Source organism: Mesocricetus auratus, unplaced genomic scaffold (assembly GCF_017639785.1).
Source record: "Mesocricetus auratus isolate SY011 unplaced genomic scaffold, BCM_Maur_2.0 Super-Scaffold_2245, whole genome shotgun sequence".
Taxonomy (NCBI): Eukaryota; Metazoa; Chordata; class Mammalia; order Rodentia; family Cricetidae; genus Mesocricetus; species Mesocricetus auratus.
In genome coordinates, this window is record NW_024429180.1 from 41,893,762 (window position 1) to 41,910,472 (window position 16,711).

Below are 16,711 nucleotides of genomic sequence, written 5' to 3' on the forward strand. Positions count from 1 at the left end.
AATAGGGTGTCTCCTCTGGTCTCGGTAGGCTTGGGCCAGAGGCTTCCAGACTTCCTGCTGAACCAGCTGGAGTGCCTGCAGGTGAGCTTGAAGAGAGGGGGAATTGGCATAGTCAGAAATATCTTGGTCAAAGAACTGAACAAAGGGAATGGTGGTTCCATGTAAAATCTCAAAAGGGGTGAGGCCATGGGGGCCCGGTGTATTCCGGGCACAATAGAGGGCAAGGGGGAGCAAGAGGACCCAGTCTTTAGTGCCAGCTGCCAGCGATAATTTAGTTATAGTCTCCTTAATGGTTCTATTTATTTGTTCTACCTGTCCTGAGCTTTGGGGTCAGTAAGCACAATGTAATCTCCAATTAATCCCCAACAAGGTGGCCACAGACTGACTTACCTGAGAAACAAAGGCAGGCCCGTTGTCTGTCCCCAATACCTGTGGCATTCCGTAACGGGGGAAGATTTCTTCAAGAAGTTTCTTGGTGACCACCTTTGTTGTCTCGTGCTTGGTGGGGTAGGCTTCAGTCCATCCCGAGAAGGTGTTAACAAAAACCAGGAGGTCTGTGAAATCTATTTCCCAGTGCACCCCAGGCCGGTGCCCACGAGCTCGAGTCCCCATGGGTAGCTTTAGCCTGGTCATATTGACGCGGGCGCAGGCATCACATTGCTCAGTCACTTGTTTTAGTATTTCTTCTATTCCCAACAGGTAGCGAGTATTTTCTTCCCGGGCTAACAGTTCTCGCATTTTCCTGGAGCTCAAATGAGTGAGTTTGTGTAGGCTGTTAACCAGATATCTAGTCAGTAGGCGGGGAAGGACAGTTTTCCCTTGATAGGTCCAGAGACCATCATGTACTCGGGTCGCCCCCAGTCTTTTCATGGCCTTGATGTCTTTTATCTTATAGTCCCAAGACGGGGAGGTCTTCTCGGAAGCCTCATTAGTTACAGGGACTACAGCTGCCTGGAGGAGGTGACTGCTGCTTTTCATGGCCAGGGCAGCCTCCCGCGGCGGCCAGGTCTGCCCTCCGGTTTCCCCGGGCGACTGGACTGTCACTTTTCTGATGCCCTGGGCAATGTATAATACTGAGGGCGGTTGGCAAGTGCAGAGCCTCTAAGAGGGCCAGGATTTCCTTTTTGTTTTTAATGTCTTTGCCCTCTGAGGTCAATAGCCCCCTTCGCCTATAAATTTCACCATGGATGTGAGCGGTGGCAAAAGCATAGCGGCTGTCTGTGTAGACAGTGAGTTTCTTACCTTCTGCCAGTCTCAGGGCCTGTGTCAAGGCAATCAGTTCTGCTCGTTGGGCTGATGTTCCTGGCGGCAAGGCCTCGGCCCAAATTGTTTCTGACTCAGTTGTCAATGCAGCACCGGCTTTCCACTCTCCTTGATGTACAAAGCTGCTTCCGTCCGTGAACCAGACAAGGTCAGGGTTGGGAAGGGGTTGATCCGTGAGGTCAGCTCTCGTCCCATGGACCTCAGCCAGGACCTTGCAAGGAGTAACGAGGCAGGGTTCAGGGTCACCGGAGCCCCGGAGTGAATTCGGTCCTTGTCCAGCAACAGAGTCTGGTAATGGGTCATCCTGGCATTGGTGAGCCAGCGGCCCGGTGGCTGCCTGAGCATAGATAGTCAAAGGCTGCCCCAACGTCAATTTGTCAAAGGGTTCAGTCAGATCAGGTAACCCCAGAGCTGGGGAGCTGAGCAGAGCCTTCTTGATGTCCATGAAGGCTTTCTCCTGGCTCTCCCCCCAGTCAAAGTTGTCCCAAGATTCCCAGGTCTGCATCCTGCCATTCAAAGGCAAACAGTGGCTGGCTGTCTTTGTGTAACCGCAGGCAGAAGAAGGCATCCTTTAAATCCAGGACTGAGTATCAAACATAGTCAGGTGACAGTCCACCCAGGAGGTTATAGGGATTGGGGACCATGGGGTGTATGTCCTCAACCCGCTTATTGACTTCCCGGAGGTCCTGGACCGGCCTATAGTCATTGGTTCCTGGCTTCTTGACTGGCAACAGGGGAGTGTTCCAGGGGGACCGGCAGGGGGTTTGGGTCTCTGAAAGGTCCTTCTTTCTAAGTGAGGCCCCCTTCGTCCCTCTCTCTGCCTATCCTGTCTCTGCTCTGCGACTACTGTGGCCAACAGTTTAGTCATTTCTCTGTTACGCTTCTTGTCCCTTGCTATCCTGTCTCTCTCATTTCCTGTCTCTGACATTCTGTCTCCATCTTTTCTCTCTCTGTCTGAGCTTCTAAAAAATGCGTTCTGTCTCCCTCAATACATCTGGTAGTGTATACCCCTGTCATATGGGTTATACATTCTGTAAGCTTCCTTAAGTCTTTCAAAAAATGCGGCTGGCGATTCCTCTGCCTTCTGAACTATCTGTCTTACCTGGGCCAAATTTATAGATTGCTTATCCATCTTTCGGAGACTCGCTACAAGCAACTGGCATTAAAGACATTAGATGGGTCCTACCTGCCTCAGTGGTGAAGTCCCAGTCTGGGCAGCATCAATTTCATTTGGAAGCTGCGTAGGTTGTCCATTTGCCCCAGGAACAAATTTTCCGGGCTTCAAGGACCCGCTGTCTCTCCTCCGAAGTTAGGAGGACTTGCAAAAAGCTGTTGGGCAGTGAGAACCGATTCTAATAGATCAGTCAGTCTCACGGGGTCTGCTGAAAAGGAGGGGTTATTATTTTTCCAGTTATAAAGATCTGAGGCAGAGAACGGCCAGTACTGCAACTGGCCATTATGGCCCGTCCGGAGGCAGGGCGGTTTAATCCGGAGCGGGCTGAGGCTACGGCGCCGCCCGGAAGGGCCGGAGCGTCTGCCGGGGAGCGGGGCCGAGGGGCGTGGCGGCCGCTCTCTGACCCGGTCCATCGCGGGCCGCAGGGAGGCAGACACAGCTCCCCTCGCATTGTCGCTGGTCGCGCCGTCACATTCAGGGCGCCCTTCGCGCAGCGGCCGGGACGCTGAACGCGAACCGGAAATGGGCCGCAGCCCGAGCGGTGCCGCAGCGGCGGCGGCGGGGGTTAGGGAAGAGGAGGGGGAGGGAGGGTCATAGACCGGCACTTCCCAGGTAACTATATAGGGTACTTGGTCCGGGTGGCCCTGGGGTCCAGGATCCATGACTTTCTCTTTCACCTGGAAAATAATTTGAGGGTTAAAGGTGCCATCTCGTGGCCAGCCAACATCAAAAGTTGGCCATTCAGAAGAGCAAAGGATGATCCATGCTTCTTGCGCGCGACAGTCCGGTTACAAGCATCTCGAGAGCGATGACAAACGACATTCAGACGGACGAACAGATAAGAAACAAAAACAAACAGATTTTCGCTGCGCGGCTTTGACGAAAGTCAAAAGCAAATTCAGATCGGGGACGGGGGCCTTGTGCTCCCGTCCTTGTCCCCTATCAGGATGGAAACTCCCTCGGCCAGTGGGACTTCCCCAAACAGACGGGGCAGATTCCTAGGCATCTACCCCAAACAACCGAGTCCCTAAGGACTCCCAGATACAAACGGGGCAGATTCCTAGGCATCTACCCCAAACAAACGGTTCCTTAAGAACCCCAAATACAAACGGGGCAGATTGACATCCACCCCTACAAATGAGTACTCCAAATACAAACGGGGCAGATTGACATCCACCCCTACAAATGAGTACTCCAAATACAAACGGGGCAGATTGACATCCACCCCTACAAATGAGTACTCCAAATACAAACGGGGCCCCCAAACAACATGAGTACTCCAAACGCTACCAGGACGTCTCCTGGAGCTTACAAATGCATACAGCTGTATACTACGAACGCAGGCGCAAGAAAATAACAGGCATAGACAGACAGCAGACAACAGAACAACAGAAATTTAGTCCGGACAATTCTTACCTCCCAGAAGTGGGTCGGTGGTCCCTGGGCGGGGTCTCACTTCCCGGCCAATGCACCAAATGAAAGACCCCAGGCGGGGGACTTTCACGGGAGGGAGACCCGAACCCAAGGAACACCGAGGCCACGAGCTTGGATGCAAACAGCAAGAGGCTTTATTGATAATACACGGGTACCCGGGGCGTCTCAGTCTCGGGAACTGAGAGCCCCGAGCTGGGGACTCAGGGGTTCTTTTATAGTAAAAAGCGCAGTACAGAAGCGAGAAGCCTAGTTACAGGACCCTGATTGGGTAATTTAAATGAGGCGGGGGCTCAGAACGAGGTCAATTAAGGTTTCTCCCATCTGGACAGAGAGGCAATTAAGGTTTCTCTCAGAACTCAATTCTTGGCCTTGGCCCTATCTGAAGAACAAAGGGTTTCTGTGCCTGCCCAATCTTTCTGGGCTGGCTGTGCAGACCATAGACACCTGGGCCCCTATCTGGACAGAGATAGTAGTGACTATGCAGCTGTAAAGACCTTGAGCTGAGCTTCCTTCTGATCGAAAAAATGACTATTCGGCTGATCTGTGGGGGAAAGGAATTTTCCATAGGCCTCAGCCACCTGTGCTGGGCCGGGGTCTTTCAGTTTTTAGTAAGCATGTTTTTAGTAAACATTGTCTTACAGCTGCCTGATCCCTGGCTGATGGGGAAGTGGGTCTCTGCTCAAGGTCTGTTGTCCCCACAATGAACTGCTGTCTTTCTATGCAGTGAAAAGCTCTACTAACCTAATTTAAGAGATTTAGTTTAGGGTCCAGTGAGGTGGTGGCTCAGCCGGTAAAATCATGTGTTACACGAGCCTGGAAAACTGAGTTTGCTCCCCAGGACATAAGTCAAGATGGATGGAGAGAACCAACTCCACAAAGATATTCTTTGACCTTCACACCCATGCTCTCCATCTACACCCCCCCCACACACACACACACTAAAAAGATTTGGTTTAGCTGGTTTTGTGACACACACTTTTAATCTCTAATTGTGAGACTGAGGCAGGAGGATTGCCAAGACTAAAGGTTAATCTAACAAGTAAATTCAAGATCAAACAGAGCTATACATTGAGACCCTCCCTTGAAAAAAACAGTTTTCTCCAAGTTGTTTATAGTATACTTCGCCACAAGCAAGTCTAATGTATCAAGTGAGAGCCTGGGGATTTAAATGAAAGACAAGACATTAGGCCGCTTGTACTGAGAGAGAGAGGAGAGAGAATGTGTGTGTGTGTGTGTGTGTGTGTGTGTGTGTGTGTGTGTGTGTGTGTGTGTGTGTGTGTGTAAGAAGGGAGCAGCCTTATATACAGACTTACAGCACAGTGGAGAAACCCTAGGTATAAGAGTTTGTGTTTTCATACTTAAAGGTTGATACCAGTGGAGCAAGACAGTGGGGGCTGGGGCCCAACAATACTAATACTATATACCTGTAAAAATTATTTATTAGTATGCTGGAGAAATGGCTCAGAGGTTAAGAGCACTACCTACTCTCCCAGGAATCAGAAGTTCAATTCCCAGTACCCCCAAGGCAGCTCACACCCATCCATAACTTCAGTCTGAGGTATCCAACACCTTCTGGCTTCTACAGGCACTTCATAAACGTGCACACACACACACACATACATGTTTGTGTATGTAAATATACATGTGGACAAAAATACATTGTCATGGTTTGAATGAGAATGGCACCGATAGCCTCATAGATTTCAATGTTTGGTCACCAAGGAATGGCACTATTTGAAAGGTGTGACCTTGATGAGGGATGTGTGTCACTGTAGGTAGGCGTTGAAGTTTTAAGTGCTCAAACTAGGCCCAGTGTATCTCTCTTTTCCTGTTTCCAATCTGGATGTAGAACTCTTAGCTACAATGTCTGTATGCTGCCATGAGGATGGAAGACTGAACCTCTGAAGCTGTAAGCAAGCCCCAATTATGTGCTTTCTATTATAAAAGTTGCCATGTTCATGGTGTCTCTTTATAGCAATAGAATACTTACACACATACACACCAAATGTTTTTAAAGTTATATATTGCCAGGCAGTGGTGGCACACACCTTTAATTCCAGTACTTTGGAGGCAGAGGCAAGAGGAACTGTGTTTTGAAAAGAGAAAAGTTAGTGTTCTGGCACATACCTTCAATCCCAGGACTGGGGAGGCAAAAGCAAGTGGATCTGCTGAATCCAAGGCCAGCCAGGAGTACATAGTTGAGACCTTGTCTCAACACACGTGTGTGTATACACACACACTGCATACTAGTGTATGATAATTAGTAAGTTACCACTGAGAGAGCAGTATTCCATATTACAGATTTTTGTTTTCTTGAATTTTTCCAAGTTTAGCAATTAATTGACTAACATCTAATAAGAACTGTTTTAGGGCTGGGGAGATGGCTCAGTGAAAATAACCACTTGCTGTGTAAGCCTGGTGGCCTGAACTTGGACCCTCAGGACCCATGTCAAAGCTGGAAGCAGTAACAGAGGATCTGTAGGACCTGTGTTCTCTGATAGATCTCGCATTCCTGCACGTGCACCCAAACATTTTTTAAAGTGTATTTAGAGCCCCAGCCTCAGATATAAGATTATTATTTATTTTGGCTTTCTGAAGACAGAGATTCAGACTGACTGTATGGCTGAAGATGGCCCTGCTCTATGTCCCTGCATTCTGGGATTACAGGTTTGCACTATCTCACCTACTACTCTGTGAAAAGCCTTATAAAAGATCTAACAAGTCTTGCCTCACAAACTGCTTTTTTATACATCTCAGGACCACCTGCCTAAGGATGGCACCACCCACAGAGGGCTTAACCCTCTCAACCAGTCAGTCTGAAGGAGGCATTTTCTCAGGTGAGGGTACTTTTTCCCAGGTGACTCTAGCTTTTCTCAAATCGACAAAACCTAACCAGCAAAAGAGGTCATGAGAGCAGAGGTCATAACCTAATGGATAATTGCCATTATTTTGGAAGTAGATTTGTTATCAGTACATTCTCCTCTTGCGCAACTGCTCTTTTGCCACCTTAATATTAATAATAAAATGAACTACATCGTTGGTATTTTATTGTGTGATGTCTATAAACTGTCATATTGTATGGCAAAAGGAAAAGATAGCCTGCAACTTTGACTAAACATCTGATCCTCTGGTACCACTATAAATACTAGTGTGTGTGTGTGTGTGTGTGTGTGTGTGTGTGTGTGTGTGTGTGTGTTCTTTAAGAAGCATTTACCAGGGCTAGTGTGAAGGCTCATTGGGTATAAACACTGTGCAAGCCTGGGTAAAACACTGTTCAAGCCTGAATTCTACCCCGAGAACCCATGTGTAAGAAAAGAAACAACTCCCTTAAAGTTGTGCATGCTCAGGCATGCACATGGATGTATACACAGTATTAGAAGAACACTTGCCAGATATGGTGGCATGTGCCTGCACTCAGGAGTCTGAAGCGGGATCATAACTAGTTCCAGGATAGCACAATGTGTTCAGGGAGGCCTTGTGTCAAAAAGCAAAAGAAATAAAGACAAGAAACACTTGCTTGAAAACAGAAATATTGAGAATTTTTACATGATTTAATAATAAACAATTAAAGATACAAAAACGCTTAGAGGATTCCAAAATTTAAATTTTTGTTTAAATACAAATTCATTTTATACTATGAAAACATATCATATTAGCCCTCTAACCATAATGATTTTTCTTCTACAAAAATTTCTATACTAGAAAATTTGCAGAAAACAATTTCTTGTGACATTAAATGTACATTATTTACAGTTGAAAAAGTAATCTAAGAATTCTACTTCAGAAACTTGGATATATGTTATCTTTGTATGCAATTTCCTTCCCCCTTCACCCACAGTAAAAAAATTATCCAAATAAAAAGCAATTGTGCTTTTGTAATAACTGACTCCACTACTAGCTCAGGACTCAGTTTACTCCCTTGACCCTTTGAAACCCTGGCTCTCTCAGAACAGCAGGCTGTCATTTAGCACTCAGCACGTAAGCTTACTAATAAGCCACAATACATGGTGGTCTAGGAATTAATGAACAAAGAACTTAGAGTTGATGGCAGATAGATCTTATGTATAAGAATAATTTTGTGAGGAAAGCATTTTATACAGTATTTTACCTATTTACATTAGGAAATCTGATAATATTCTGAATATTTTTTAAAGTACAGATACTAAAAACCATAAAATTTATGATTAGAAGGGAACTTGGAGACCATTTAGTCTAGTCCAGTGTACCCTCTAGCAGATGAAGACTATCAGATTAAGTGGCCTGCCCAGCTTACACACCCAGCTAGTGGGAGTGTCATTTACAGGCTGCCTTTACAATATCACATCTCTGATGTATTGCAGGCACACTTAAATCTTTTTCTTGTTGCTTTCTTTTGGTTTTTTGGTTTTGTGTTTTGTTTTGTAAGGCTTCATGTAGCCCAGGCTGGCTTCAAACTCACTATGTAGCTAAGGTAGGCCTTGAACTCCTGATTGCCCTTTGTCCACCTCCCAAGTGCTGGGACTTCATTTGCTAACACACTGGGCTTACATTCTTAAACAGTGCAGCCAACTAATGCCAAGCTAAGTGACATCATAATAATTTTAATAGTATAAAATAAGTTTCTTGCATCTGAGTCAAGACTTAAATTATACAAGTGGAATGAAAATATTTCCTATATATTTCCTGTTGACTTATACTTTAGTATTTACAAACAAGTCAGGAAGCTAATACAGTGTCAAGTTAGAAAAGGAACTTTAAAAATACTTGATATAGCAACTGAAAAAAATCTCAAGAATTTCTTCATAGTATAAAATTCTTGCTCCTTCACAACTGAGTTCTGAAACATAGATAAGAGAAACACTTGGGTTTTCCTCATCTAGAAAAGTCAAAAGTAACTTTTTAACAATTACAAAATTATGAACTTCTGTAGATTTATCTTGGAAAAAATCAGGTTATTTTCAGACAACCAAAAACTGAGTTCAATTAAAAAAATAACCACCCATAATTCCTTTGGTGTGTTAATTAAAAAGAGTTGGGCTCCGGCAGTTCATTGCGCTTGATGGCTACCTGAGAGGGAAACCCGTTTGAACTGGATACCACCATCACGTAAGGCTGTAGCTGCTCTTCAGTTTTCTCAGTGTCTTCATTCACATGATCTTCAGCCTTTTTCTCTGCTTCTTGTTTAAGAGTTTTTGTTTCCTGAGCTTTGATAACAGAGGTGATCACAGTGCCAGGTGGGTGTGCAACCAGCTGGGAACTTCGAGAGAAGGTCACCACAGGTGTAGTGGCACTGAAGGATGGAGATGAATCCACGCTGACGGCTCCATTGCAGATGGACTGAACATTGCTTGTAAGGACCTGCTGTACGTGGGTGGGGCTAAAGACAATTGAAGGAGGAGAGCCCGGCTTCTGTGACTGCAGCATGACGTTTTCTTTCAGTACTGTCACGGGCTGTGATGATGGAATGGCTTGTAGGATAAATTTCTGGGAGCCGGCACCTGACGATGGGTCTGTGCTGGCTATCACCGTTGTGAGTGGCACTGTCTGGAGCGTTACTGTATGCAACTGCTGGCTGCCAGGAGACACAACTACTGGAACCTGGGTTGAAGCCTGTATTGTCCTATTGAGATCACCAAATAGAAGTGAGACAATGAGCAAATGATACATCTTTTAAAACTGTAAGACTTCACAAGTTATTCTTTTTTTTTTTTTTTTTTTTTTTTTTTTTTGGTTTTTTCGAGACAGGGTTTCTCTGTATTGTTTTGGAGCCTGTCCTGGAACTCACTCGGTAGACAAGGCTGGTCTCGAACTCACAGAGATCCACCTGTCTCTGCCTCCCGAGTGCTGGGATTAAAGGCGTGCGCCACCAACGCCCGGCCACAAGTTATTCTTAAAAGTATATTATACAGTCCCATTGCTACTTCCCCTACATCATGTCATCCTTGTTTTAAACATTATGAAGGCACTAAAGAAAACAAAATAACAAAAAAATAAACATTATGCTAGGTGTGGCAGCTGCACACCCCTGTAATCACCACACTCAGGAGGTGGAGGTAGTTCGAGGTCAGGGCTGCAAAGAAAGACTCTATCTCGAGTGAAAAATCTATGAATACTGCCACATCAATACAAGTGAGAGATCGACACATGAACCAAGGCATTTATGCATGAGTCACCCTAAAGAAAAGTATAAATTTAAAAGCAGGTCTGTTGATTCACCATGCACACTCCTAGCAAACCTCAAATGTCACATAATTGTGTTCAATCTATTTTTTAACATAAGAGGAAAAATGCTTAGCTTCAAAAAAGTCCTATCTTAACAGAATTATCTATTTTTTAACAGAGTGACTAGGATTTTAGTAGCTCATAATTGGTATCAGGTCTATATCATACAAATCATGACTATAACTTATGAGTTCTAAGCCAACAGAGAGTAAAGTTAAGGCCAAGCTTTGACAAAATAAAACACATGTATTTTAGCAATTTTAGAGGCCCAAGTAATTTTCACAGTAATTTTTTCAATATAGGGTTTTTCTATGCTGCCCAGACTAGCCCTGACCCCATCAACCAGCAGACAAGATTATAGACATATGCTACTCCAACCAACATAAAACTGCAATTTAACATAAAAATATTAGTGTAAAATCCAGTTCACAGAAGTGGGAAGGCACAGGATGACTACAGCACCCATGTGGAATGCCAGATCTCTGTTCAGACTGGCACTCAAATCACCATTGTGAACATCATGATGTCTATGGGAGGATAACAGATTTTTCTTTATTTTTTTAATTAAATTTATTTTTTTTAATTTTGGAAAAAGGATCCTGCTATGTAGCTCTGGCTGACCTAGAACCTGCTATGTTAACCAAGTTGGCTTCAAACTTATAGTGATCATCTTGAGTGTTGAGTATGGCATGTACCACCATGCCCAGCTTTGATGGCTCTCTAGAAGGGCACAGCTAGAAGACAACAAGAGTTAAATAATAAAGATTTAATAGGTGGGAAAGGTATGACTCACAATAAAGGTGTGGTAGTATTTAGCAAACAAAGTGAGTTGAAAAAACCTTAGGGAAGAGGGTTTTCCAAAATACACCGTGACTCCCCATCTAAACCTAAGTATCTTTGAGGAAATCAGTTTGAATAGATACCTGACCAAAATTTTCTAAAAATATATACTTACAAATTGCATGTGTTGATGTGTTTGTCTACCAGTGATTGCATACATGCCACAAGGCATACTTGTAGGTATCAGAAGATAACTTGGATCCACCAGTTCTCTCCTTCTACAAATGGGTCCCAGAGATCAAACTTAGATCACTGAAGCAAAGCTTTTACCTGCTGAGCCATTCCATTGGCACTTAGATTTCTTTTCGTTTGTTTGCAGATAGGATCTTACTATAATATAGTTCAAGCTGGCATAAAACTATGATCCTCTGCCTCAAGCTCCTGAGAGATGAGACTGTAGCTGTGTGACAAGCACAGGGATAGCTTAGCAGCCTGGGGACCCTACCTGCATCAAGCTGCATATGTACCCCACTTCAAAGAACAGAATAAGTTGTCCCTTTCTTGGCAATGCTTCATGACTCCTGTTTTGTAGTCTCAGAATATAAATGCTTCATGACTCCTGTTTTGTAGTCTCAGAATATATCCAGACATGAGCAGCAGGGTACATCTGCAGTAAGACCAACTGTATCCTCCCAGTCAACTTTTGGGAGAAAATACCTATTTACCTCCTTATGTATATACACAAGGGACACTCATCTGATTAAAATATATCATGACATACAGAATAAGCAAAGGCTTATACAGTCTAAGACTATTAATCAAAACAGAACAACCCTTAGGAACCAACTCCTTGTCCTGTAACCCAAAAGCAAGCCCTAAACATTAACTGCTGCTCTGGGGCAGTCCAGCTCAAGTCATCCACTGCTGCCTTGCAGTATTTCATGTACTATCTCTCTAAGCAAAACTTCTTGCTACTTTACCGTGTGTGTCTGTCTGTGTGTGTGTGTGTGTGTGTGTGTGTGTGTGTGTGTGTGTGTGTGTGTGTGTGTGTTCAATTCTTTGTATAAGACACCAAGAAAGAATCTGGACCCAGACAAGACCACCAGCAACACCACCATACCCAGGCAGACACCACTTTTTAAAATAAAGTCACACACAAAAAAAGTCACAAGACCTTCCCATACCAAGCATTTACATAAATCTATAGAAAAAATAGCATTTGTCATCTAGTTATCACATAGTCTATAAACAAGAATAATCTATAAATTCTATGATCCTCATTTTACATATAGATACTTTGTTAAAGAGGCTGACAGATTCCTTAAGATAAAACAGGTATCAATTTGACTTCAGAGCCTATGTGCCTAACCTTTACAATACACACTGTTTTTTTGTTTTTGTTTTTTTGAGACTGCATTCCTCTGTGTAGCCCTAGCTGTCCGGGAACTCCATTTGTAGACCAAGCTGGCCTGGAACTCACAGAGATCATTTTGCCTCTGCCTCCCAAGTGCTCGGATTAAAGGCATTCACCACCACTGCCTGACTTGCTCAATGGTTTTAAAAGCCATCTTTTTTGATAAGAGTTTGATGCCAGCCTAGTCTACAGACCTGGTTCTAGGACAGCAGAGGCTACACGGAGAGACCCTATCTCAAAAAAATAAACAGTTGGAGATTATAATATCGCAGGCTGGAAATCACAGTATGTAGGTGGTGAGACGAGACAATAGTACACCCTGCCTCAGCTGCGTATCAATTCTTTGTCTCGAAACCAAACAAAAGCTGGGCATGGTGGCAGACTCCTATAATCTCAACACTCAGAGGAAGAGGCAGGAAGACCAAAAGTTCAAGGACAATATCATATATATATATCAAATTTGAGGTCAGCCTGGGATACAAGATATCGTGTCAAAAGAAACATAGCTATTAAAGAATAAGCCACCATGAAGTCCCTGTAGCCACAGGAATTTCCAAACATTGTTCATTAGAATTAAATTGTCAGTTGTATCCAATTATGCTACATCAGTTTTATCTTCAAGTTAACTACTTTTTAAAACTCATAAGATGCTGCCTGTAACTAAGAGCTATAATATTGCTGATTTACAATTCATCAGAATTTCTGAGAATTATTATGTGACATTCAACTTGTGTTGAAAATTGACCCAGGTGCCAAGAAGTGTAATTTAATTGTCACAACCACCTGCATTGTTAAGTACTGTTTTCATTTTAGAGGTGAGGAGATATTCCTAAAAGTCTACTGATTTGCACATTTAGTAACTGACAAGGCTGGTGGGCCGAAAAGTGTGGCAGGCTCTCTTCCTACTGTGTTACCTGCTTTTAAAGTAAGCCTACAGATTTAGGCATTTTAACAGGATCATTTTAAAGACCTTAAGGCAAACTATTAGTGCCTGAATAAGAATTAAAGAAAATGGACTTCAATATTTACCAGGGATAGTTCTCAGAAAACACCTTACCGGGATTTTACTTCAATATTCATTGAACTATCATGAAGTTCAAATCAAATTAAAACTTTAAAATGTATGAGTATATACGTTATAAATTGATTTAAAGGAAAACTTCAGATGTTGATGTTAATTCCTGCGATTTACATAAACCCTTTCCTCCTCAACTTGCTTTGGCCATGGTGTTCCTTCACAGCAATAGAACTCCTAACTAAGACCAACTACAAGAACTATAAATATCCATTTAATTTTGGACCATTATTTCTTGACTTATTCTAAAAATCCAATGAGAACAGTCCTAAATTTTTCAGAAGACCAATCTAGAGATAGGATTTTCTTGGTCAGTTAGATGTTCAGCACCTTTTCAAGTCTGATTTGATTAAAGTAGACTGGGAGACTTTCCACCATCTGGCACATTAACGCCTGAGGAAGAGGAACTGACACCTGACCTTCCACAGCAGGGTTTCCTCAAGGGATAACATTTACTCTTGGTAGCCAATGCATCCTAAACGTCTCAGTTATGACAATTTAGGCTGGGTTTTTATAGACTGTGATCTAATTAGGCCACACATATCAGTAGAGTAACAGCAAACAGCACTTGGGAGAGACAGAATCAGATGATAAGAAGGTCCAATAGCGACAGTTTGAGGCTATCCTGGGCTATATGATATTCATCTCAAAAAACAAACATGGTCTAGAAAGATGATTTTGTGGTTAGGAGCATGCACCGCTCTTGCAGAGGACAGGAATTCAATTCCCATCCCAACACCAACATCGAGCAACTCACAACTGTCTAGATCTCCAGCTCCAAGGAACCAACTATATCAGGTCTTCACAGGCATCTACAGTCAGGTACACAAAAGCCCCCCCCATGTATATATAATAAAAATAAGCAAAAACAGAGCTGCTGAGAACAACAGAGAACTGATGGAATTTTTCTCCTGGAACAACCTATTGACCAAGAACTCTACCTTCTGAATACTGATCCAGTTAACAATGCCCCTGCTCAGAACATCACACAGCAACATTCACAGTCACTGTTTCCTCACCTAATACTCTGAACTGAAGAATTTGCTGTTTCTTCCTGCATGGTGCTGGTTATGGTTGCTTCTTCTGGGACAGCTTGTACTGGCTGTACTACATGAACAGTCCGGAAGAGCTGGGTAGGATAGGGGGGCTGTGAGGGTTGCACTGTCCTCAAAACTTCTGATGGCTGTCCAACTTCCACAGGATCTTTGGGTTTTGTAGCTTTAGAATTCCCTGGTTTCAGAACTGTAGTGGCCCCTCCTTTTATTCCTGGACTTGAAGATATTCTTGATCGGTTTGCTTGATTCCGACTTGATGTGGTTGTTGAAGATAAGGATTGATCTGAAGACTCTATGCTGGAACTTGGATCCTCATCGTCTATGTATATAAGATCTTTTGGCATTTCTTTAAACTGATACACCAAGCGCTGACCTTCCACTTTTGCAAGAATACCTCTTTGGTAATAGTACCTAGTCAAAGCAGACAATTTCATCAATTTTATTAAATCAAATATAAATTAAATTATCATCAACAAAATCAGTTTTTCTTAATCATAAAATTTTAGGACTAAAGTTTAAAAATGAAGAACTTTGTTGTTCCTGGGAATTTATTATTATTTTGTTTTGTTTTTGTTTTTTTGAGGCAGGGTCTCTACAATACCACTGGCAGTCCTGGAACTCACTATGTAGACCAGGCTGGCCATGAACTCACAAAGATCTGCCTGCATCTTGCCTCCCTTAAAGGTGTGCTTCAACACACCAGGCAGAATATGGGGAAATTTGTAAAGGAAGGGCACTTATACAAAATATATACAAATTAATACACAGATTAAATCCTTGTAAGGGACTAAGATGATGTAGTAAAGTGCCTGTTTGCATAAGATCCTGAACTCTGTCCTCAGCACCCATGCAAGGGCTGGGCCCAGTGACACATTTGTAGCCCCAGTGCTGCAGAGGGAGTGAGACAAGGAGATCCCTCACGTTCACTAACCAACCAGCCTAGCTGAATCAAAGAGTTCCAGGCTCATTGAGAGACCTGGTACCATAATACAACATGGACAGTAATCAAGGATGACACCCAAACCTCCGACCTCCACAAGCACCCATTCATACACAACACAAACACATACAGGCCCTTATTAACGAGATGAATCCTGAGTAGGCAACTGTGCAGAATGACTGGAGCTTTGCTTCTCTCCCTTCTGGTTCCATGCTGCTAGTTTGTTGGGATAATCAAATCAAGGCATCATCTCCTCTCCCTACCTTCCTAGCAGCATTCATGCAAGCTTAAGTTTAATTCAATTGTGCAAAATTTAGTGATTCACATGTCTTAATAAAGTGATTCTTGTAAATGCACACCTATGTCTTCTTAATATAATGCCCTTTCCATAGACGCCTTTCTCCTTCTCTCTGTCCTCACATGTTGGTCCTTAAAACCACATTAAAACCGTTCCTTGGGGCTGGAGAGATGGTTCAGCAGTTAAGAGCACTTATTGTTCTTGAAGAGGACCCAGCACCCACATAACATCTATAACTCTAATTTCAAGGGATCCAATCCCTTCCTCTGACCTCTTTGGGCATCTGGCATGCACATAATGCACAGGCATGTTTGCAAGCATAATATTCAAATACATAAAGTTAATCTTTTTTTAAAAACTTAGTAAATTCCAACTCTGCTATGAGGAAGAAGGAGGAGAAGTTGCTAAACAAATTTAATCTATTAAAAGACAAAGAAGTAGTTGTAAACAAGGCATGGTGGTGCACACCTTTGATCCTAGCACTCTCAAGGTAGAGACAGGTGGATCTCTGTGAGTTCAAGGCCAGCATAATTTACATAGTGAAACCCTGTCTCCGAAAAACAAGAGGAGAAAGTTCTAAGATGACAAAACATATATCCTGTAATCATTTCTATTTCAAGTCTTTCTCAAACAACTCATATATGGAATAATGATACAGTCATAGAAAAACAAAACAAAATGGGCTTCAATTGATTTTATCTAATATCAATATTGAAGTATTCATTATTCTACTACAATGATATCTGAGATTTACATTTTAACATTTTATAAAATTTCAGATCTCTTTATAAGTAAAACACAGCTTGGGTATCTATTTTCTGAAATGCTTGAGACCAACAGTGTTCCAAGGTTTTGGAGGTGCTTTTGAATTATTTTTAAATATTCACATAGATCTTACCAGTCAAACATTCAAATTTAGGAATGCCCTCAAATTCAAATTGCTTAATCCTCTTATTGTTGCTCAAAAGTTTCAGAATCTAGATTCCTGACTTTCAGACTAGACTGCTGTTTGCATGATTATTTGTATGAGAACAATATTTTCCCCAGTTGAAGTAAGATTTAACTTTAAATGTATGC

General features: G+C 42.8%; 1 protein-coding gene across 5 annotated transcripts in view; it reads right to left on the reverse strand.

The window, feature by feature from the left end:
* Window positions 1-7,401: 7,401 nt before the first annotated feature.
* The window catches only part of Elf1 (E74 like ETS transcription factor 1), a 90,418-nt gene continuing 81,108 nt past the window's right edge, over window positions 7,402-16,711 (reverse strand). For all 5 annotated transcript variants that reach the window (XM_013114056.3, XM_040755904.1, XM_021227664.2 and 2 more), the window contains 2 exons: window positions 14,361-14,807; window positions 7,402-9,470 (listed from right to left, as the gene is read on the reverse strand). In XM_013114056.3, the coding sequence (XP_012969510.1) occupies window positions 8,873-9,470; window positions 14,361-14,807 (1,045 nt within the window). In that variant the 3' untranslated portion in view covers window positions 7,402-8,872. The remainder of the gene's footprint in view (window positions 9,471-14,360; window positions 14,808-16,711) is intronic.